The sequence below is a fragment of the Sarcophilus harrisii genome, chromosome 2 (genome assembly GCF_902635505.1).
Source record: "Sarcophilus harrisii chromosome 2, mSarHar1.11, whole genome shotgun sequence".
NCBI lineage: Eukaryota > Metazoa > Chordata > Mammalia > Dasyuromorphia > Dasyuridae > Sarcophilus > Sarcophilus harrisii.
In genome coordinates this window covers 489,808,674-489,833,756 of record NC_045427.1, presented here as the reverse complement: position 1 = coordinate 489,833,756, position 25,083 = coordinate 489,808,674, and the positions used below count along the sequence as shown (strand labels likewise).

General features: G+C 36.9%; 2 protein-coding genes across 3 annotated transcripts in view; both read right to left on the bottom strand.

Annotated features, from left to right (window-relative positions):
- QSOX2 (quiescin sulfhydryl oxidase 2) overlaps positions 1 to 10,908 on the bottom strand; it is a 66,928-nt gene extending 56,020 nt beyond the window's left edge. The window contains exons 1-2 of the mRNA XM_031949333.1: positions 10,579 to 10,908; positions 10,179 to 10,503 (exon numbers count right to left, since the gene is read on the bottom strand). Of these exons, the coding sequence (XP_031805193.1) occupies positions 10,179 to 10,503; positions 10,579 to 10,908 (655 nt within the window). The remainder of the gene's footprint in view (positions 1 to 10,178; positions 10,504 to 10,578) is intronic.
- A 3,793-nt stretch (positions 10,909 to 14,701) lies between these two features.
- Positions 14,702 to 25,083, bottom strand: part of CCDC187 (coiled-coil domain containing 187) — a 107,701-nt gene continuing 97,319 nt past the window's right edge. Inside the window, exons 23-28 of one of the 2 annotated variants that reach the window (XM_031954950.1) lie at positions 22,854 to 22,942; positions 22,494 to 22,569; positions 22,245 to 22,375; positions 21,829 to 21,929; positions 20,610 to 20,677; positions 14,702 to 19,592 (exon numbers count right to left, since the gene is read on the bottom strand). In XM_031954950.1, the coding sequence (XP_031810810.1) occupies positions 17,023 to 19,592; positions 20,610 to 20,677; positions 21,829 to 21,929; positions 22,245 to 22,375; positions 22,494 to 22,569; positions 22,854 to 22,942 (3,035 nt within the window). In that variant the 3' untranslated portion in view covers positions 14,702 to 17,022. The remainder of the gene's footprint in view (positions 19,593 to 20,609; positions 20,678 to 21,828; positions 21,930 to 22,244; positions 22,376 to 22,493; positions 22,570 to 22,853; positions 22,943 to 25,083) is intronic. The other variant, XM_031954951.1, reaches the window with a different exon arrangement.

Sequence of the window (25,083 nt, the reverse complement as noted above, 5' to 3'; positions counted from 1 at the left end):
AAAAAATGAATAATAGGACTAGTTGCAGAAGAAAAGAAAATGGGGAATCCACTTGACTAGGAGGAAAAAATTGGGAAAAGAAATATATAACTAGATAAAAGTAAGAGAGAAGAACTAATAAGAAAAATCTTAAAGAAATAACAAAGGAGGGAAGAAATCAGAGATGAGGGGAAGTCAAACCATATGATTTGGTTCCAAATCACCTTTAAAAAAATGACTAAACTGAAAAAACAAAATACTGTATTTAAAGCAAAAGAGGGAAAGGAATTATAGCTAAGAAAAATTTAAAAACCAAAGGAAAGTATAAACTTAACTCATAAGTTTAAATGTGAATGGATTGAACAACCCAACAAAACAAAAAAGAGAAACAAATTTGATAAAAAAAAAAATCTGTTGCTCCCAAGAAACATATTTAAAAAACAAGTACATACACAAAATAAAACAGAGGGAATGGCAAAAAAATTACTTTGCATCAAGTGAATACAAAAAGCAAAAACTGCCATTATACTATCAGAAAAAACAAAAACAAATATTCAAAAAAAAAAAAAACAAAAAACAAGGAAATCATGCTGAAAGAAATGATAGAAAACAAAGTAATTTCTGTAATAAACTTAAATACTCCAAATTCCTTAGCATCCAAGTCCATAAAAGAATTATTATTTGAGTTCCAAAAAAACAGAGAGCAACACAATTAGAAACAGATTTCAATATACCTCTATCAGTTTTGGATATATTTAAGAGAAAGATAAATGAAAGGGCCAATATGGAACTGAATAAATTTCTTGAGAAAACAATAGCATTAAAAGACTTGTGGCATTGTCAGTAATGTTCTGACTCGATTTCCTTAATTGTTCTGCCTCAGTTTATAATTGTTCTGCTCAATCCTGCAAAACCACCCCTCCCTCTTAATCAGAATATTTGATAAGGATAAAAGATCTTATATTCTAGAATATCAGAATGCCTCTCCCCATCCTAAGCTATCACAATATCAGATACCGTCTTATCAAGTTGCCTCTCCCCATCCCTGGGGTGCCTCCCCCATTATGTCATCCCATCTTCTCCGGTGGCTCACCCCACCCTGTTACGAGTCCCTTACCCACTCTCAGCACCCTGACTCCAACCCTGCCTCAATCTACTCCCAGAGTCTGAGCCACCTGTATATAGGTCACTGAGAACTCACATTGTTTGCTGGATTTTTGGAGACTGAGATAGCATTCGAGTATTTTGGAGAATGAGATAGTCTCATTCAGCCCTGGGACCAAACCATGGTTTCATTTTCGTCCCAGTAAATCTCTTCCTCAAATTTACAAATTCCTAATTGCAACTTTTACCCACTATATCTATCTAATTCTGCCCTCTGGGCAGAATCTAAATCAGTGACCTTCAATAATGGCAATGTTAGAAACACCAGAAAAAAATCATGGATTTAGAGCTTGGAAGGAAACTTAAGGTTATTTAGTACAATCCTTTAATTTTACAGGAAAGGACAATTGAAGTCCAGAAAACTTAAGCTATTTGCCAGGTCACACAGTTAGCATGTAACCTCGGTAAAACTTGAATCCAGGTCATCTGACTCCAGATGCAGGATTCTTCCCACTCTACTGTGCTGCCTCTTCAAACCTCAATAACTAACAGTAAGATCAACAAGCTTTGGACCCTTTTGTAAACAAAAAGATTTCTCCCAAGTTCCATATTTATATTATGAACTGAGCTTCTTCTCTGGCTGAGACTTGTTTGATTTTTATTGTTTTTAACCTTTTCTTGAATAGCCTAGAGTTCCATTAAATAACAAGCCTTCCACATTTTCAGATACTGAACAAGTGGGAAGCATTGTGGTAGAATGAAAAGAACTCTGGAGTGGTGGTTAAGACTACCACTTAACTAGTCTTAAGTTAGTTTTAGTAACCTTACTAAAAGGTTTTAATATCCACTTAATTGCTTTGGACAAATTATTTCACCATTCTTGATTCATGATCTCTTTTATAAAATGGTATGTCATTACATTGAATTCCCAATCGCTATATTTTTGCCTGCCAGCATTTTGGATTTCCTTCACAGGCTAATTGTACAATATTTCAGAGTCCGATTCTTTTTGTACAGCAAAATAACGGTTTGATCATGTTTTTTTATTGTGTATCTAATTTACACTTTAATATATTTAACATCTACTGGTCATCCTGCCATCTAGGGGAGGGGATGGGGGGGAAGGAGGGGAAAAATTGGAGCAAAAGGTTTGGCAATTGTCAAATTGCCAAAATGCTGTAAAATTACCCATACATATAACTTGTAAATAAAAGGCTATTAAAATAAAATAAAATAAAATAAAATGGTATGTACTATTTGAATTTTCAGTTTCAGATCAGCTCTGGATTCTGTTCCACAGGGTACTTTCAATAAGTTGAGAGAACAATTATATAGTAGCAGCAACAGCAATAGCAGCAGGCATTTATATGGTGCTTTAAGATTTGCAAAACAATGGGGCAGCTAGGTGGTATAGTGAATAGAGTGCCAGCTCTTGTATTATCTTATTTGATCCTTACAATAACTCTGTGAGGCAAATGCATTTATCATCTTTCCTTCATAAGCAAACAGCTCACATAACTAGTAACTGAGAGAGGATTTAAACTCAAATCTGCCTGACTTGAGTCTGCTATTCTTATCAATTATACTACCATAAAAGTAGATTTTCTGAAGCTTCAGAAGGTACTGATAACATTCCATAAATGTCCTCTGCTATTTAATAATAGGGATCCTATAACAATTGACTCTAGGACTGCATCACTTTCTGGATCACTAATTTCCTAAATAGCTATTATTTCAAAGATTTTCAATATTTTTAAAGTCAATCTCTAATTGCCCCCTCTTTCTGTATGTATGTTTGTGTGTCTCCTCTTCAGATACTAATGAAGTAATATGTGTATATTAAATAAAAGGATTAATTTAGTTCATATAGACTTTTTATATTAAAAATTCATACAGAATGTTATGGAATACTATTGTTCTATAAGAAATGATCTGTAAGATGATTCCTGAAAAGCCTGGAGAGAACCACATGGACTGATGCTAAGAGAAGTGAGTAGAACCAGGAGAATAGTGTATACAGCAAGAAAATTATGCTGATAGACATGGCTCTTTTCAACAAGGAGGTGATTCAGGTCAATTCCAATAGACTTGTGATGGACAGAGGAATCTGGACCCAGAGAGAGGACTGTGGGTATTGAATGTGGATCACAACATAGTATTTTCACCTTATTGTTATTGTTCATTTGTTTAGGTTTTCTCATTTTTTTTTCCTTTTTGATCTGATTTTTCTTGTGCAATGTGATAGATATTGAAATATGTTTAGAAGAATTGTACATGTTTAACATATATTGGATTACTTGCTGTCTAGGGCAGGGAATGGAGGGAAGGAAAGGAAAAAATCTGGAGCACAAGGTTTTGCAAAGGTGAATGTTGAAAACTATGTTTGCAGATATTTTGAAAATAAAAAGCAATTACTTAAAAATAAATAAATAAGACATGAAACAGCATTCAAGTACCAATAAGATGTGTGATAGGGTTAATTTAGCTAGCATTTGCTTATAATGCCCATAACATCAATCATCTTCTATGCCCTTTTCCCTTCTTTTCTATCCATTCTTTGCATTCCTCTTTTCCTTAGTAGGAGCCTTCTTTTTCTCCTCCAATCATTTAACTATACTCCCAGCACTATGCAGGTACTGTATGAAATATATACTCCCTACCAGTTGGGTGCTTATAATGTAGCTGGTAAATAATTCAACAAATTCACTTCAATAAACCTTTATTAGGGACCAATTACATGTAGCTGTGCACAAGGTTAGAATGGAAGGGAAATGCACAAATGACTAAGATTAGTTACTGCACATAAGTTTACAGTAAGGGAAATGTGATACACATACAAATCATTAATACAAAACATAACATAAATGAATAAAAGGTATCCAAATAAAATGTGATGTGAGAGTTGAAAGGAAATTTTTAAAAATTTTTCATGTAATATTTGTATAGAATAAGACAGCTTAAAAGTTTTAAAAGTTAAACAATTAAATACAGTTCAAGATATGTCACACTTTAGAGTATTTGACCAAATATTAAATCAATAAGTCAATAAACAAATATTTATGAAGTTCCTACTATATAGCAAACACAGTGCTAGGCAAGAGGGATACAAAAAGAAATGGTTCCTGTCACCCAATCCCCACCCCAGACCTCAAATTCTTATTGGTGGTAGTAGGGAATAAAAACAAATACAAATCTAAATAAATATAAAATATATACAAAATAAATATAAAATATACTTAAGAGTCTTATGAAGGAAATGGAACAAGAAATGAAATGAAAATTGAAGGGATGTAGGAGAATACAAGGGGCAGGGCAAAGATGAGGAAGAAGTGTATGATAACCCTGGGGCACTTTGCATGAAGTATGAACAGCAAATCTGCCAGCTTAGCTATAACAGAAAATATATGAGGAGGAATATAGTCTACCAGTCTGGAAAGACAGGTTAGACCTAATATTGTGAAGGGTTGTAAATTTAAGAGGAGTTTGTACTTGATCTAGAAATAATAGGAAGCTCCTGACGCTTCCTGAGCAATAAAGTCTGACTTGTGCTTTAGGAACATCATTGTATCATCTCTCTATGAGAGAAAAGAGGGAGAGAAAAGAAATTGAAAGCCAATTAGAAGTCTATTGGTAGAATACAGTTAAGAGAAAACGAAGGCCTAAATGGTGGCCTAGCTATAATCATACCAGAAAGAAATCTCTACTATAAAATATGACAAGAGGACATTAAGTTTTTGCTTAAAGTCCTCCAATGAAGTGAAGTCCACAACCTATTGAGTGACTGTAGTTTTGGAGAACTCTGTTAGGAAAAACTATTTTTTCCCAGACATCAAGCACATATTTGCTTTTTTGCATCTTCTACCTATTATTCAACCAATCTTCATTTGGTACGAATTCAAGGTCCTTTACCATTCTAGGTATTATCATCTAGGAAATTTCATAATTTCATCATTTCATACCATTTCATCTAGGTATTTTCCAGCTTATCAAACAGCCTTCTGAACCTGTGACACAAAAAATTGAACACAATACTCCAGATTTGAAATAATCAGCGTAAGATTAGTGATTAGCATAGAGGAACTACTACTTCTTAATTCTTTATGCTTCCCTTTCCATTAATTCTCTTTTGGTTGCCACCTTATGCTGCTGACTAATGTTGGGTTTATAGTTTGCTAAAACTTTTAGATACTGAGATATGCTGTTAACCATGCTTCTTCAATGTCCCATACTCAGAAAATTGATTTTTTGAACATGTTTAAAGCTACATTTATTCCTACTGAATTTTTATCTTATTAGATTTAGCTCAAAGCTCTAGATTGCTATGGACCACTATCCAATATGTTAGTTATCCTTTCCAGATTTGGGTCATCTGCAAAACTGATATGCATACTATCTATGCCTTCACACATGTCAAGAATATAAATATTAAAGAGCACATGACTGTGCTTGGGACCCTTCTGTCACAATGATACTGAAACATTTACCAGTATTATTTGAGTCCAGGAATTCAACCAGTTCTGAATAGATCTAATTTTATTTTCCTCTAGTCTACCACATTTTTCAATCTTTTTGGGTTTCAGGTGGGTGAGAAATTTGCAAGCCAGACTACAAAAGGGTTGAGAAGTTAGTGAAGGAAAAAAAAAAGTAATTAGTGAGGAGAGAGTAAGCAGAGATCATGTGAATCTGTTTCCTAGTATTTATACCCTTTTTCCTGCACATATTTATTCCTCTTTCCAATGCTGTTTCATTTATCTCCTCTTTTCTGCATTTTCTGCCCATTTCCTCTTCTCCATCCCCATAATTTTTTCTCCTTTGATACTCCCACCCAGTGTTGAAGTCATACTAATCAGGCTATTCCCTCAAATTTTCTGCTTATCAGAAACAGAGAGAGAGAGACAGAGAGAGAAAGAGAGAGAATCAGAGATAGAGACAGAGAGGGACGAAGGGAGAATAAGGGAGAGGGGGAAGGAGAGGGAAAGGAGGAAGAAGAGGGGGAGGGAAAGGGACAGGGAGAGGGACAGAGAGACACTGAGAAGCAAGGAGGAAAAAGGAAAGTATATAAGAATGGCAAATTCCTCCCTTCTCCAAAGAAACGTTCACATACCCATTTTGACCTTATTTTGATATGAGATGTGAGATGTAGATCTATGTCAAGTTTCTGGCATACTATTTTCCAGTTTTCCCACTAATTTTTGTGAAACAGTGAGTTCTTATCCCAGAAGCTGGAATCCTGGGATTTATCAAATACTAAATTACTATAGTTATTGATTATTGTGTCATGTGTATCTAACCTATTCCACTGATCCAAAATAAAATACTATTGAGAAGACAAACAACAACCAAAAAAATGGCAAGAGTGATAATGCTGGATCCTTGGCACTTTCAAAAATAATTCAATTTCACAAATATTAAACACCAACTGTGTTTGTGGTGTACTATGAGAGGCCTACGGAAACAAAAAGACAGAAACAGTTCCTGCTTCAAGAAATGTATATTTTATATGGGAGAGCAGGAGAAGAGATATAATAAACACACCAAAGGTAATCAAAAGCTGAGCTAAAAGGACATTTCTGAGATTTGACATGGGGAAGAGGGAAGGGGAAGCATTCCAAGAATAGGGAAAGATTTGTACAAATGCATTAAAGTTGGGTGAGGGGAGAGGAAGGGCTAAATGAGATTGGGGAATATACAATGGTCCATTCTCACTGGAAAGTAAAGATTGTGAGAGGGATTAATGTGAAATAAAGCTGAGTTGAAGGATGAAGTCAGATTATGGAGACATTAAAAAACCCAACACTGGAGGTTTTTATCCTAGGAGTAAGAAGCCACAGAAAGTTTTTAAAGAGAAGAGTAACATAATTATACCTGTATCTTAGGAAGTTTACTTTGAAAGCTTTTCAGAAGATGGATTCACATTCAACTTGTTGAAATTCTCACTGGAAATTTTATTTTCAATTTTCCAGACAGGTAACAGTAGGTAAAATCTATCTAATATGTTGTTCATTTTTTCCCCTCCTCTTCCAGGACAGTTAGATACCCATTACAAATTAGGCATGCATTGAAAATTGAGTAAGCAGCTACTGCTCCAAGCCAAATGGTCTACAAAGAATAGAGTATGTTTTGTTTTTCCAAAGCACTCAAAGATGACAAGAATAAACCCTATCAAAATAAATATTGGAAAAATCTTTGGCTAACTACACAGCAAACCTTTTGTTAGTTTAGTCTACCTTCACCTTAAAAAGCATTAATTCTATTTCCACAAAACATGAAAGCAATAAAAAGACTAATTTCAATTCAGAGCTCTAGAATAACTAATAGAGTTTCAATAAATCATCCATAAAAAAGTCAACCAGTAAAATGGAAAGAATGGTGTCAGAAGACATGGATTCAAATCCTACCATTGTGTCCTTAGATAAATTACTTAACTTCTCTATGGGTCTCAATTAGCTAATTTGTAAAATGAGAGGGTTGAACTAGGATGTAGTCTAAGGTCCTTTCCAATAAATCTCTCAGTCATATGAGTCACACATAATTGGAAAAAAAATTTTGTACTATGTAAACTCAGTTCCAAAATTTTCTAAGTCACAATACCTTCTAAATAACTCTCTTTTTACTGAAAATATAAAATTATGTAAGCAAAAGTAAAAATGCAATTAAAAAGGACAAAGTGTTCAACCCACATCAATTCTCAAAAAAAAAAAAATCTATTAAATTTCATGCTCTGTATTTCTCATATGAAAATTTTCAAAAGTAATTTTATATCAAACACAACCCATTCTCTGACATGACCATACTTTCTCCTTAAAGCAGGATTCTTTAAAACATTGCTTATAAACCAAGAAACTAGTATATTGTTTTCAACAGTGAAAAAGCAGGAAACTAGTAGGGAAAGTGCTTGACTTGGCAACATGGCATAATGGAGAAATTGATATTCTTGAAATCAGGAAGATCTGGTTTAAATCTCATCTAAAGAAACTTATTTGTTTTATGACTTTGGTTAGTCATTTAAACTCTCTTGGCTTCAACTCTTCATCACTAAAGTGAGCAGACTGGATAAGATAGCTTTTAAGATTCTATCCGGCTTAAAGGCTATGATCTAATGATCAATAAGATTTGAGTCCTGGTTTGGCTCCTTAACAAAACAGTCTATTGCCCGTTTCCTCATCTTCAACATGAAGGGGTTGAATCAAATTATCTTTTAGGTACTCTTTCAGTTCCAACAATTCAAGTGCAAATAAAACAGTAGAACCAGCCCCTATCTGAAAGGCCATCAAAGGCTTGTTACAACAAGCCTATTAGGCAACATTTTAACTTATTAATTTAGACTTTTGTAATCTAAAGAAGCCAGAACTATATCAATTACAAAAGCCAATTCTTTATATTATTATTATTCCTTTTACCCATTCAGGGTGATAACTAAACAAAAGAACAAGATCTCTGTCTACAACATTCTTATCTTGGTCACAATTAATATATTATAAAGAAAGAACCTCAAGAGGACTAAAATATATAGAATGATCATTTGCAAGAAAAAATACAAAAGTCCTTTTTTGGATTAAAAAAAAAAAACAAGCATACTTGCTTAGCAGAGAATAGAGGGAAAAGGAAAAAAGAAAACACCAATTTGTTCAGTCTCTTGCCTATGGAAGCATGTAATTAGAGGTAAGTTCAACACTTAAAAACAACCCAGGCCAAACCTCACTGAAGTTGAAGAAAGAGTTTCTTCTTCAGATGAATTTAAAAACAGTTTTAAAACAACAGTGACTTATTGAAGCTTTTGCAATCTGCTTCCCCTAGTTAAAAAAAAAACAAAAACTAATCTGTTCAGTTTGCACTAACTTTGAAAGTTAGACTTGTAAAACTGTAAAGGAAAGGAGCAGAAGGTAAAAAATGGGAAAAGCAGAAATCCCAACGGCCTTCAAAATGTTAAAACATACACGAGTGAAATAAATAGTCAATCCAAAAGATCTGTGGAAAGGCAAGAATATTTTGACAAGGCATAACAGGGACCTCCCAAAGAACAGATTTTAAGATTTTTAAGTATATATGAACTGGCTCCTTGTCGTTCAACTTTAAAATCTGGGCATTTGGGTTTACAAATTTTAGTCTGTGGGTTTTATTTTGCACTTAACACTATCAAAAAAAAAATCTATTAAATGGTTATTAAATCTATTAAATATATCTAAATAAATGATTAAATATTAAATAAATCTATTTAAATATTAAATCTATTAAATATAAGGAATTCCAGAGCAGAGAGACAAGAGTCAGATAGATAGGTAAGAATTCCAAGCTGGAAGATGCTGGAAGTGTTTGCCACCAGGGAAGGATCCCGCAGATCTCCTGAAACGGGAACTGAGGACTTGGCAACAAGTGCTTCATTGATGAACAGTGAACTGCTTGGAACAAGTGACTCAGAAAAAGTCCCAAGCTTGGGGGTGAGGAGGTTCCAGAGACCCCAAAACAGAGATACTAGAGAAGGCCAGTCAGGGATGCCGGCGGCGCAGTGCTGAAGTGGGGGCCGCCAGCGGGGCTCCTAAGCGGGACGGGGTGGGGGAGGGGGGCAGGGGAGGCTGGGAAGGAGCTCGGGCGGCGGGAGCCCTCTCCCGGGGGTGTCAGCCAGGGACGTTCCCTCCGCATGTGCCCGCGTGAGAAGGGGGTTGGGGCAGGGATGAGGGGGCCCGCCTCGGGGTTGGGCTGCTCCACACCTAGGACCTGGAAGGTTTAGGGAGGGTCCTCGGGATCCCTACAAGGGCCGTCAGGGCACAGGAGCGACGAGGTGTCCGTAGGCGAGATTTCCCCGCAGGACGTGACGGGGGCGGCGGGAGGGAGCTCGGGGTCTGCGATGCTAGCTGTGCATCTTGCAATCTCCCGCTTTGCCACCCGCTCCTGCGAGGCTGCGAGCCCGGGTCGTGCAGGTGACGTGGAGAGGGGGGGGGGGGGGGGGGGGGGGGGGGGGGGGGGGGGGGGGGGGGGGGGGAGTGTGGGGGGTCGGTGGGAGTGTGGGGGGGAGGGGAGGTCGGCGTGAGAGGGGAAGGGGAAAAGAGAGAGGGAGTGCCGAGTCCGGCCCCGCCGCGCCTGCGCATCCCGCTCACCTCGCACGTCGCGCGCCAGGGCCCTCCACACCGGCGCATAGTGGATGCAGTGGCCGCACCACGAAGAGTAAAACTGCACCAGCCACGCGGCCGAGCTGTTGCCCGTGGCCGCGCGCACGCTCCCGGCGTCCAGCGCCCACACGGCGTCCGCGCCGCCGTCGCTGTACAGCCGGGCCCCGGCAGCTCCGAGCCCGGTCCCCACAAAAGCGAGCAGCAGCATCCAGATTAGCCGCGGCCGCGACCACCTGCGGGGCCCTCCGCCCGAGCCCCAGCCCCAGCGCCCCACCGCCGCCAGCTTGGACGCGCCAGTGGGGGGGGCGTCGACCTTTCACCCTGGCAACCGCCGTCACGTGTGCCGCCGTCCGCCTTGGCTACGGAGCTGTCTTAGCAACGCCTGGACCCTTGTCTCGGCTCCCTGGCGAGACGGCTTTGTAGCTCCCGGTGCATCCCGGGAGGGAGCCCAACTTAAATCAAATCTGCGGCTAAAGGGGATGGGCGGGAGGAGGAGATGGCCCTTTCGCAATTCGGGAGCCAGTTTTGTTTTCTGTTCCAGCTCATTCCCCACCCCCAGTTCCTTTCTCCTCCCAACCCTTTGCCAACCTGCGGTACGGTGACATGTCGCGCCAAGGTAGGCAGCCCCCTGTGGCAGGGGCGGGGAGCGCGCTGTCAAGTGCCCCTGGAGCAGTCCCTTCTCAGGCTGGCGAACCCCAAGCCCAGCCCAGGGAGTCATCCTCCCCCTTCTGGGCCTCAGCCTCCCGTGGTCGCTTGAGAGCTTGGAGGCCCGAGACTCTTCCAAGACTGCTTCCCACGTGATAACCTTCGCTCTGCTCCCTGCCTGGAGTGACCCTTGGATGCCCGAGGCCTCACGGCCGCGAGGCTTGGCGATTGGGCTGCACCTCTTTTTGTTGGCCTAGTGTAGCTAAGCGGAAAGCACTGTGAGAAAGGACGGGACATTTTTTTAGCCCCAAGCCCTAGGCTTTCTGACCAAGCTTTGTGACCCTGAAACAAGTCACTATCCCAACGGGCTTCCATTTCCCCCATCTTCGTGAGGAGGGTGCTGCTCTAGATGGCCTTTCTGATGCTTTGTAGCACTGGTGGCTTTGGGGAGTTTGTGCTATCATAACGAACATTCTTTGGAGGCATGGAGTGCTCGAATGGAGTTTTCCTTTCTTCCCTCTAAAATTAGCTGTTGTATCGCCCTGATTTTAAGTAAATTGAGTTAAAGTTATTTGAGGATTGTTGTGTTCTAGAGGTCTTTGGGAAAAGTGGGGAAGGCCTTGTGAATCCCAAAAGGGGAATTTTGACTCTTCTTGTGGATAAAGGTTGCTACATCTCAGTATAAATGGGGCACTACAATAGTCTTTAAAACACTAGTTCAAACAAGGTAACGTGATAGGCTTGGATCTTATCAACAATGCAGTGATTTAGGGCAAATCCATTAGATTTGGAATGGAAAGTGCCATCTGCATTTAGAGATAGAACTATGGAGACTGAATGTGGATCAAAGCATAGTGTTTGAACCTTTTGTGGGTTTTTTTTCCCTTTTTTTCCCCATTTGATCTGATTTTTCTTGTGCAACATGATGAACATGGAAATAATTTTAGAATTGCATATATTTAACCTATATCGGATTACTTACTGTTCTGAGGAGGGGAAAGGAAAGGAGAGAGAAAATTTTGGAACACAAAGTTTTGCAGAGATGAATGTTGAAAATATTTCTGCATGTATTTGGAAAAATATACTACTTGAAAAAAAAAACAAAAAAAAAAAACTCTTTGGTTCAGTAGTCAGTTTTATTCTAGGAATCAAGAAGGATTAACTTAATTCCTAGGTGTTGGAAGACCCCTGTAGTAGTCCCATCTCTGATTCAGTTTATTATGTGACCTTGATTAGATAAGTCACCCTCCATGGACTTGTTTCCCATCTATATAATAAATAGGAATAGCCTATTTAGAATGTCCTTTTTTTTTTTTTAAACATTCTATGAATATGCATTAACTTCAGAGTATGGACTGTATTCTCTCTTGGTTCACTCATAGTACTTAGAACAGAACTCAACAGGAAACAAAAATCTAAAAACTGATAAGGAGAGTGGCATAGATTAAAAAAAAAACACCCTATCTTTTTTAGGAGTGGCTTCTAGTTATTTTATAACTAACATAGATCAATGTTTACCCAGAAATAAAGGAACCTAAATTCAACCCAAGTCACTGTTCACTCTAGTAAGAAAAATATTTCCTTTGCCTCAGAGGCCCTATGTGTAACTCACCTTCCAAAGATCATACTCCATTTCTTATTCTGTAGAAATTTCATAAAATCCATGTATGATTAGGTTTTCCACACTATAGATCTCCTACTTCCCCCCCAGGATTTGAAACAAAGATGTAAAAGAATCCTGGTATCTATATGTGTTCACTGTTCCTGCCTGCCCAGTGTGGTCACTAAGCCTTAAACTAGGGAAGAAAGGTTGTCAGACATCTTTTGTGTGGGAGGGAAAACTCCAGTTTAATGAATGCTTTTGTGATTCAAATTAATTTTAAGCCAGGCCCTTCCTAACTAGCATTGGTGGCCTTCATTTATATTTTATGAGCCTACCTATTCTAGCTGCTGGAGCTAAAGGAATCAAAGGAAACCGTAAAGTTAGTTTGATGCTTTGGGATTTAAAGCCTCCGGTGGGGAAGGCATTTTCATGGGCATTTTATGCAGGAGAGGCACTGCTAAATGTGCAATGCTGAAAGAGACAGATTACAGGAAAATTAAATGTAGGCTTTAACTGAGAAATAATCATTTTCTATGAAAGATAATGACTTCTCTTGAGGCCAGTATCAAGATTTATTGGCCCAAGAGGTTAATATTGATCAAAGCCAAGGCAAGGAAAATATTAGACCTTGAAGTAGAGTAATCTTGATATTGAAGTCTTGCCACTGACTGAACAGGTCAATATATCTGGATGCCAAAGCCCAAAGCTTTGTGCACATAATGCTGGATGAGATTAAATATGTCTAACACCTTCGGTGGATAAACTTTCTCTTCTCTGGCCCTAGTCATTTTGTGGCTGTCCTTCCTCTACATATGAGGGTTTAGGCATGGGATTTTATTATTTCAAAAGTGGTAGTTTCTTCCTGATGACAGAGTCATTCAAGGGCAATACTGAAAAGGCATCAAATCCTCTGTATAGATGCCCCTGAGCAGCTTGGTCACATAGGTAAATAATGTTTATGAGAAACACCTCACTCCAGTTGTATATCTGCTCTATCAATCCTTATCATTCAATGCTAAACCAATAGCCATAAGACTGGAAACTATTGAACTTGAGAGGGATCTGTGGAGTTTCAATATTGGAGATTTATTATTGTGCCAAACTTGTATGTGTAAAATACATAATTCTGCCCACATGGACTCGTAAATCCAAAGGAGTCAGCAATAAATAGAAAAATAAAAAATTACAGACTAATTTGTTCAGAAAACTAGGAACAAATCAATATGAAAGCTATAGCTCAAAGTACCTACATTTTCAAATTTTTCAGATAGATGAACACACATTTTCAGTAAATCTAAAATTTGAGCTTTAAATTTTATTTTAAATATTTATTCATAAAATTCACATTCATTACTTTACCTGGTACCACTTAAGTAAAATCCCCTGAATCATTAATACTTTAATTTTATAAACAGTCTCAATCATTTGCCCTACTTAAATCATATTAAATTGCCATTGTGTGATCTTGCACAAGCCACTGCAATTTCCTGGGCCTCCACTTATCTCCATCTGTAAAGTGAGAAGGTTGCAAATCAAGAACCCTGAAATTTCTAACAGTTCTGATAGTCTTTGATTTTTAAGCTTTTTAGGTCTGTATTTTCTCCAAAATTTTAAATTTATAATTGAATGAGAAAAACCTCACTGTAATGAAACATCAAAAGGCAGAACAATTTTACTACAAACAGCACACCAAAATCAGAATTCAAGGACTTATATTAGGAGAAAGATTTTTATCACATTACAAATTGGTTCTTTATTTTACAATGTAACAGGGAAAAATCTAGTTCTTGTGGTATAGGAAATATCAGATAAATATTAGGTCACACTATTGGGACACATCCTTTATGTCAAAACAAAATATATTAACCTTGTGTTCATTACTATCTAAATGAGCTATAATTTTTTAAAACCCTCTGAGAATAAGCATGCACTATCAATGAGCCATTTCCCTACATTTCTGACCACAACTACTAAGATAAAAAGAAAGAAAAACAAGCAGCCATGTGAATTTTGGATTGAATGTTTTTTTTTTTGTTTTTTATGTTTAGCATTAGCATCTACATCAATTGCAAAGATAACTGTCCTCCATTCAGTCTTTTGTACCTTTAAATGACTCATCCTATAACTTTCCCATCATAACCAGGTAATCATCTTCAAAAATCAAGAATAGCATTTTAGACTATATTGCTATTATTTTCATATCTGACAACTGTGTGTGAAAATATATAACCACTAGGTTCTTGTTTTCACTGTTTGTCCAGAGTAAAGCTGCTTCAAAGACCTTGTGCTTGTAAACTATGTATACATTTGTACGTATACGTATATATACAATCGTAAGGCCATGTTTATGTATGTCTCTGAGAAATTGCCATTAAATCCTTCATTTCTCCTCACTCTTTTCTACATGTCACATCTCAGCAATACTTCTTCTACCACACATCCATTGAGTATTTTTGTCCTCCTTGCTCAGGATCACTACCAAACAAATAGTCAAACTCTCTGAAACAATGTTCTGGAGTCAGTGTTGTTTAGTTCTCATAGTTAATCATCTCATGAATCTTACTTTAGGAAATCCTCTTTATTATTGAATAAACAGCCACTTCCTAGCATCTCTGCCTAAAAATTTGTACTGAGGAAAGAATTGTTACAGAGGGTAAAAAACCCAGGGCCTTTTGTATGTGCAAATATAGATCTTTGCAGAAATAGCAGTTGCTGCAAGAAATACCTATGAGAAATTTCTCACAATCTTTTTTCTTCTTCTCAGTTCACTAGAAGGCTAATAATATTACACAATCAGGAGATGGTATTGTTATTTTTAAAAGAGACCGAATCACATAAAAGAGGCATGGCCAGGTAGACAGACTTGCTCTTGTCAGTAAACAGAGCTCTTTTCCTGAATCATCTCTCTATCTCTCTAGACTGGCCTGGGAACTTATGTTTCTGCCAACTAGAAGTTCTTAAGAGTGGTCTGATGTGATAAAACTTTGATATTCATGAGAAAAAAATGTCTATAGCCCTCATTGGAAAATTCTGATTCACTGCTTATTCTGAATTTACCCACAATATTATGTAAACTGGGATTTCATTTTACAACTGCTAATCTGAACTACCTGTCACATTCAGACAAGGGTATGTTTCATATCATGTAATTATGTTAATAAAACTCATTTTCCTACTCATTAAAGCATTCCACTTCACCAAACCCTTTTCACCAAAAGCATATCACTAATACTTTTAAAGGCCTAAAGAAAAATGCCTTTTTCTATAACTTCATTATTAATTTACAATTAGTATTTGGCTTATTCAGCAGCCACTCCAAAACAGGAGGATTTACTTTTTTTTCTTTTAATGCTATTCTCCAGATTTCACTCTGCCTTTCTCATAAAGGACAATGGGAAAAAATGGCAACTTATTTTTGTGTTACCAGTTCTTATTAGTGATTCGTTGGTGAAATTTAGGAATATGATTCCTATAAGTAAGGATGGTTTTCATATATCTATGTGGATAACTAGAAATGAAGAAAATAGGTCTTCAAAGAAAATTGTGAATTCAATCAAAATCTGACTAATAAGTCATCCTTGAAATCACACGGTAAGCCAGGGTTCTCAGTCTTTCAGTTGTGGGTTTGCATTTTTCATATGACTATAAAGTTATATATTTTTTCTTTCTTAGTTATAATGTATTTGTATTTTTTGGGAAGAGGGGTCACCATTTTCAAATTCCTAGTTACCTTGTCCACTACAAACAGGTTTCTAACCAAGGATCCTCCAATCTCCAAGGGGTCTATGGACAGATTTCAAGGGGACATTGTGAATTTGAATGGAAAAAAAAATGCATCTTTATTTTCACTATATGCTGAAATTTAGCATTTCTTTCAATAATTTAAAACATTATTCTGAAATGAAAGTCCACGCTATTTCTTAGACTTCCAAAGGGATCCATGATACAGACACAGAAAGGTTACGAACCCCTGCTCTAGAAGCTATACGTTTATTGAATCTATATGGAAATTGTTTTAAAATTGACACTCATTTCATTCCTAAATATATCATGTGGTTTTTTTTCCCCTGTGGTTTTTATATATATCATTTTAAAATTTAAAAATTCCTGATATCTGTCTAATCTTTGGGCCAGGATGTTGTCTGTGACCCTCAAAAATATTTGCATATTTTTATCTTTTATAGCATTGATCACCAATTTAGCTATAATATGATTTTTTCTGCCATGAGAAGAGTCAGGAAATTTAAACTTACGATTAGATAAAAGTGATGAGGAAATTTTAAAAAGTCATTATGGCCTCTTAAAGGAATTCACACCATGATTCTCCTTCTCCCTACTTCCTCCCCACCTGCTGTACCCCCCTTATCTTCCCTACCACCACTGTCTCTTCAAACACCCATTTGGTCCTTGATCATTCATTGTCAAAATTCCATTTTCTCTTTTCTGTGTCACTGACACATATGTGGTTTGTCAAAGCAGTTATTAGAGAGGGCATTGTTAGCAATTTTGTTTTTTCATAGAAAACCCCAGAGCTTTCCCTCATCAGTAGGGGTTACAACAGCAGTTGATGGACAGGAAGACACTCTATTGTCTGGCAAGTTCTGCAAACACAGCTAAGGCATCCCACAGGATTTTTCTGGTCAGTTCAGTGGATACAGAATCTACAATTCCATATGTTTTTTGCCTAGGATCAAGTTGGGAGCCCATTACACTATTTTTTAAGTTGATTTCTTTCTCTTCCATTGGATGAACATCTTCAAGTAACTTCTCAGGCTCATTTTTTATAGGTGCCATATATGGCTGTTCTTTTTGGCTATTTAGGCAGCCTGAGAAATCTTTATTTAAAAATCTTTCAGACTCAGACTGAGTAGGAATAAAGTAGGACTCCATCTCTGTAGGTTGGAACATCAGGGTTTCAGGATAAGCGGCTACTGTTGTCATTGAGCTATCTCTATTGTTAAACTTTATTTCTGGCTTTCTCTCTAAAAACCGGTATTCCACTCTGACCTCATCATAGCACTTGTTACTCCTTAGGGATGATTCATCATGAACTGAATCTTGGTAATTATGGTCACTTGGCTTTTCTATGTCGTCTGCCAAAAAGTATGACATTTTATCTGATCTAAATAACTCATCATAAGCCATGTCATACTCTGAATGTTTTACTCTTTCCAAGTCTTCTTTGTGATGATCATTCTTTGCTTCATCGGATACCAAACTAGTCCAGTGTTTTCCTTCAAAATGGCTTGTCTCTCTGAATTTCAGAGTTTCTGGTTGTGTATGTTCTCTGTTCTCTGCATCCTCCAATGCCAGTGGATTCTTGCCATCTTTATCTGTGGATAGTTTGAAGAATGATGCTGGACTTTTACTGGCACTTCTGGACAAAGCAGGACTGTACCAGCAGCCCACTTTTTGCTTCCTTTTGATATCCTGCTGTGGTTCGACTCTCAACAATTCCTCCTTCCTTTCCAAACTTCTTTCTCTCTCTTTGTCCCATCCTAGGGAGTGTTCATCCAGAACTGAGCAGGAATTCCCTACATCTAAAGGTATTGGAGAAAATTCCTCCAGCAGTATCTCATCAGATAAAGAAGATAACTCTCCAGTTTGAATAGATGAATCTTCATCTTGTACATCCTTGGAATCTTCTGGAAATACCATTTCTTCTGGCAGAGAAGGGAAGTCTTCTGAATTGAAGTCAATATCACTGACATTTGCCCAAAGCACAAAGTCAGGAGGAGGAGAAGGGAGATTTTCACTGGCGAAAGATGAAACCTTCTGGGTTGGGGATGGAAGGCCAGCACTTCCATAAGAAAGCACTTCGTCGACAGGGGATAGTATTTTAGACAAGATGCTATCTTGGACACTAGGTAGACCATCTCTTTCAGTATGTGTGGAACCATCAACCCTGATAGCTGGGCAATGCTCAGCCTCAGGAATCAGCCCACTAAGTGATCCAGAAGGAGATATCACCACCTCGTGGCCCTCTGAGGTCCTGTGATGAATATCAGATTTATCTGCCTTGTGCTCATATACTGACTGAACAATTTTTCCATCATGAAAGATCTGGGGGCCAGGTATAGCAGGCATACTGTTGAAATCAATTGACAACTGCTGAATGGCATATTTACACTCTTTATTAGAAATAAGCCTTTCTTCTGGATTTTCTTCACATGCAGCTTTAGCTTTTTTGACTAACGAGTTTTGTTTTCTCTGTGACATTTTAAGAGGCAGTGAAGGTGATTGGCAATTTGCTTTCAGATTTGGGGATGGAAATGACATGTAATAAATTTCTGGGAGAGAAAATCCAGTTTCTTTTTTGTTTGTTCCATCCGCTAAAACATCTTTGATTTCAAGGTCTTCCTGATCTTTTCCTTCATTCAGGGAAATTGTAGGACCTTGCTGCTTCAAATCTATATCTGTCTTTGAAAAGTCATCCAAGAATGAAAAGGAACTGAGCTTGGGTTCAACACAAACTTTATGCTCCGAGCAACTCTTTTCTTTATCCTGTCTTGGTGCCACATAGGTATCCTCTGAAAGAATATGACTCAGCTTTCCAGAGGATGAATCTTGAGACAATGGTAACTCTGTCCACGAAAGGCTTAGCTTGTGTTTCCTGCTGCCTGACAAACTTACATTATTTGTTTCAGAAGGAGAGTCATTAGATGATATATTATTATTCCCTTGTGTCTGTAAGTCTTGGCAGTTTTCAAAAGGGAAATCTCTATCTGGCTGTTTCTCTTCACTATTAACTGCCAAAATCAATTCATCTCCTTTCCTTGGAGTTACTGATGGATTAGGCAAAGGACTAGAAAGCTCATTCAATGGTTGTTGGTCAGTGAACTCCTGCCATTCATTGACATCTGTGTTCTGTGAACTCTCAGTTTCTGAGTCACTTCCTGAAATCAAACTGTCTGAAACATTAACTAGAAAGGCAGTCACTTTCTGAAATTCAGAAAAAGATGTATATGACTGATCACTCTTTAAATCTAGAGGTGAGTTGCATGGTGATATTGTGTCTGAAGAAAGAGATTCTAAAGAAGTACTGAAAACAGATCCTGATTTTAAGGAGTCAGAAGTCGTATCACACTTAATATGCAAGTGGTTTTCATCATATTGAGTATACTCTGATTTCTTCTCTTGATCTTTTTTGCATTCTGGAATATAAATAAAAATAGAATCTATTTCAAGAGCTAGATTTAGGAAACATCTTAAGGAATAGGAAAATTCATATAAATAATGCTCAGAAGTTACTAGAGTCCAACCTCCTAACTCCAGTATAAATATCTATAACACATCCTTGATGACTTGGGAATGGGGAAAGGGAGATAGAAAGGGAGACATTAAGGAGCCAGAGGGGTTCTAGTCCCCTAAATCTGTGGAAATGATAATAAAATAAAAGATTCAAAAGTGTAAAACTTAATTGACCAATGAGTCTGACATTTCTTACTCGAAATATCTTACTTTTTTTTTTAATAAATAAACATTTTTATTAATGTGGAACTGTACATTATTAGGTCTGGAAAGGATCTTAAAGATCATCTGTCCATTTCATTTTACTGAAGGGCAAGTAATACCTAAGTATGGGAAGAGATTTGATTAAGGTCATAGAATAAATGCATGACTAAGCAAGGAATGGAAACCAAGGTCTTCAGAAAAAGACCTCCTAGGACAGGGTATTTCCTAAAATAATAGGTTTTATTTTAAGATTTAAGATTTTAAGATTAAGATAGGTGAATGGCAATAAGCTGTTTTAAGGATATGCACAACTCAAAATTAAAAACTATTTAAATCTTATTGTAATACACTGTAGTTTAGGATAGAGGGGAATAGAAAAGTTTTAGATTAAAATTAAAATTAGTCTGCATTTTTTGAGCCCATTATCAGCTGGGCAGTGGAGGAAGGTAGTAAAATGAGGATGTTAGATGGAAAAATGGAAGTTTGCTTCATGAGGTAATGAGTTCCCTGAGTTATTTTGGTTTAAGCACTGATCTAGACAACTTGTTAGCATTCTTCTCAAACTGAGGATTCATATATTCTACAGAAGGTGGGACAAGATGATCTCTAAAATTTGCTTCAATTCTAGGAGGCGGGCTCAGGCAACAAATAAGCATAAATCTGAGATTGGTATGTACATGATAAATTGTCTGCTACCAAAATGGAACCTGCCTTACCTTGAATGGCAGAAGTGTGACATATCTGGATAGTTTTCAATGGAACTTCTTGAGATTTACCCTTCATCCTGCAAAGACAATGTACAGATAAATTCATGGAGCTATTCAAAGGGTTCAGAACAAGCCAGGAACCAAGGAATGCATAGTGTATTGGTAAGAGGATTGGTTTTGGAGTCAGAGCATCTGATTTTGTTTAATATTTCTGTTTCATGCTATCTGCATAACCTAGGACAAGCAATTAACATAACCTACTTTTCTGAGGCTTGGTTTACCCATCTATTAAATAAACAGGGTTGTATTAAATTATTTTTAAGGTCTCTTTTAGTTCCAAAGTTATGATCTTATGTCCCAAAAAGCTTGCTTTTTCAGGGAAATTAAAAACGTTCCAAAAAAAGCATTGCAGTAGTCTCTAAGACTCTGTTAATACACATATATATTATGTATGTCTATGCAGTTTATGCATAATCTGTGCAGAGATATTTCTTCATAAGACGGGCCAAACTTCAACCAGTTTCATATGTTAGCTTACATAAGGACATAATGCCATTTTCAGCAGGAAAATGGATCCTTTTGGTTGTTTATACTAGACTGTTGGAGCTCCATTTGTGACTGAGATCAGTCTGTGGTGAATTTTTTCCCTCTCCTAAGGCTTCAAAGCAAGCAGCTGCTTCAGCAGTATGATTAGAGTCTAGGCAATGAAAACTGTCTGTGAATTGAAATTCTCAACATTAAAATCATCAATGAATCAGAAACAAAGTTATGAGCATTGTTTATGGAAAATCCTGGTGAAAATATATATTTGTATTACTGAGGATAGCCCTTCCATGGGCATATTCATAGATATCTGAGGACCAGATGCTTTTCTTTGTTTCCCTAGTGCTGAGCACAGTGCTGAGCTCATAGTACATGTTTGACTGAATGAAGTAACTTCTATATTTTCTCTTCACAAGTAATGAGACACAGGGTTGGTCAAATTTAGTACTCCATACAGATACTTGTATGGAATAAAGTTCAGGTTAATAGGAAGCCAAAGAATCAAAGATTTTTTGGAAGAGGCAGGGGAGGTAGCTGATGACAAATTTCACAAATTTTCCTGGAATTCAACATGTGTGTAAGCATCAAACCCCCATTCCTGACATCACTGAGTCCATCTAACTACTGTACTGGTCCTCCTGACAGCAGTGCATACATGATAATTTTACGTAAGAAAGAGAAGTACCTCTGTTTCCTTCTTTTGTCCTCTTCTGGTTCAACTATTGGACTCTTAATGACATCTGAGTCCAGTCCTGAGGTCTCCTGATTTTTTCTACTGTAAATAACCTGCCAGAAAACATGTTTAAGGGATAATTAGTCCATTTTGATTATTTGAGACAAAGTTCCAAAGTATGGAAACTACAAATAGGCTAGGACCATCTTTGCAAAAAGCTGCTGTAAGAATCTTTTTTTTGGAAGCTTCATTTTGGCACTTAGTGTCATTATTAATCTTACTTGGTTAGCAAATAACAGACCAAATTAACTCTGAATTGCAGATCCTTATATACAGAAGGCCAATTTGTGTTCCCACTCTTAAGTAAAGAATAATGAGATCATGCAGTAATTTCCAATGAGAGGGAATCCCTCAAACTGTTTACTCACACTGTCTTCCTGCTGAAAAGATTGACCACCTTCTTGTCCAGCCAAACTTCTTTCCAATTTTAAAAAATTTAGTTCATTTTTTTGTCCTTGCATGTATCTCTCACCATTTTCTAATGAGCCTATTACTTCACCTGTGAGACCAAAAAAAATTAGCCCCAAATAGCATCAAGTATGATTTTCTGTTTGGGAAGGAATGTCTGACACTTCTTAAATGAAGGAAGTTCTAAATGACATTCTGATTGAACTTACTTTGAGGTCTTTTTTTCACCATATTAGGCTTGAAGTCAGTCTTTGAATTATATTCCTCTGTCCTTGTAGTTGGCTTCTACAAATTATGAAAGGTTGGAATCAATACTGAGAGGAGAAGAAAACAGGCATAATAACAAGCACATGAACCAACAAAAAATATATGTATATATATACACTAATTGTGCAAACTATTTACAATATATATAGCTTCTAGAAAATATTAAAATTTCTGCAGTTAAAAGTTATTTTGGCTCACAGAATGCAGTTATAATCAAGATGTCACTACAGGTTAACAGAATTGTTATTTCTTTAAATAGGCTATTATAAGCAAATAACTGGCTTCCAGGAGGTTTGTCATACAGCAAAGACCTGATACGGATCTTGTTTGATTTCCAAAGAGCTTTCTTGCTGTCGACATGCCCAGCTAGTACAGTGCTGTTCAGCAGGTTCTGAAAGACACAGAGTTTCCCAATGTTAGCAAGTTGTGTAACATAGCCTGGGGAAGGACCGGCTTTCAACATATTTCAAATAGGTTGTTTTCTCTATTATACACATGTGCAACATACGTACAGACAGATACACTCTTTAATCTTCAGCTTTCAATATTTTTTAGCACTAAAGCACTCAAGACTTCAGATGCAGAACCTAGAATCTATACATTTCCCTTCTATTTCCTTTAAAATTGACTGATTTTATTGAGCCACAATAATTGGTGGAATTGTGAACTGGGGAGCAATTTGGAACATGCTAAAAGACTATAAAGCTCTGCAAACATTTTGATCTAACAATACCATTGCTAAGTCCCAAAGACCACCTCCCCAATAAAGGGAATAAAACCTAATTGTACAAAAATATTTATATCAACTCTTTTTTGTGGTGGCTGAGAATTAAAAATTGAATGGTTATCCATCAACTAGGGAGTGGCTAAACAAGCTGTAGTATATGATTGCAATGGAATATTATTGGGCTATAAGAAATGACCAGCAGGATGAAATCAGAAAAACCTGGAAAGACTTACATGAACTGATGCATAGTGAAGTGAACAAAACCAGAGTATATTATACATAGTAATAATATTGTTTGATGAAGACCTGTGAATGACTCTGCTATTCTCAGCAAGACAATCCTAAAAGACTAATGCTATCCACCCTCCTGAGGAAGAACTGATTATTGTTTGAATACAGACTGAAGCATGTTCTTTTTCACTTTCGTTTTTTTATTTACATCTTGTTTTATAAAAACTAATATGGAAATTGTTTATATAATTGCACATGTATGACTTATCTGATTGCTTACTATCTCAAGGAGGGAGAGGAAGGGATTTAGAACTCAGAATTTTATATAAAAATGTTTTTTTTTAAACTGACCAGTTTAAGGTACTATCCTTTTCTCTAATAGGATCAGAGGTCAATGAGCTAGAATAGGCTTTGAAGGTCATGTAGTCCAACCTTCTCGTTTTATACGTGAGAAATTGAGGTCCAAGAAAGTTAACTCATGCAAGGTAATTCAGGTCAAGAATCAGAATCTGAATTTGAATCCATGACATCTGACTTCTATCTCCTTTAAAAACCCTTTCTCTGCTAGTTAATCTATTTTATAATTAGATGCCAGTGTACAATAATAGCATAATTCCCATCCTTTCTCACTTGATTTATATTTAAACAAACAGACACTTCTAGTGCCTTAACCTATGATTTGTGTGATTAATGGCGGGAATTTCAGGCACCATAGTAAACTGGTTTGGAGGCTTTTCATCATCTCTCCAATATGCTACACCACTGTATGTGTGTGTGTGTATATTTATAATATATATATATATATGTATGATAGATATGCACATACATGTATTCATATATCACATACATATACCCACATAAACATTTATGTTTATATAGATATACACACATGTTTACATATGTAGGTGTTTCTTATGTAGCTAATCTAAAAAATTCAGCATATCTCTAAAAGGTTATTTGAGAATAAAACTAAGAAACTGAGGCAGGGAAGAAGCACTTCATTGTCATTAGTCTGTGAGTTAAATTAGTATTTGATGCTTATTTTAAAAACACTGCTACGATTAAAGAACCACCAAAATACTAACTTTTGAAAAACAGGAACTGGGAGAATCAATTACAATTCAAGCCTAAAGTAGTACATTTTCATCTCTGCATTCTAGTATTTTGATATCTAATACCAAAGATGTATAAGAAATCAATTCATAAAACCTGGGATGTAACATCTTAACATGTATCAGGAAATAGCATGGCACTTGAATGACAAAAAGGTAGATCCTGCAATGAGCAAGTGAAATGTTTATTACCACATGAGAAGAGGGGAAAGAACCAATTTCTCTTCTTATTACCTTCTATCTGAATTTTTAAGCATTCATAAAAAGAATAGTGTTAGGAAAGGACTAAATTTAGAAGGTGATTAATATAGTCTTGAATTAGAATTGTATCCCAAGTATCTACTTGGTATTATAAAGATTTTGTATGGCATCCAGTATATTTTCATGATAAGTAAAATGATACAATTATACCCCAAAAAGGAAAACTTATCTGTGGTACCATTAGTGAATAAATAATTTCTT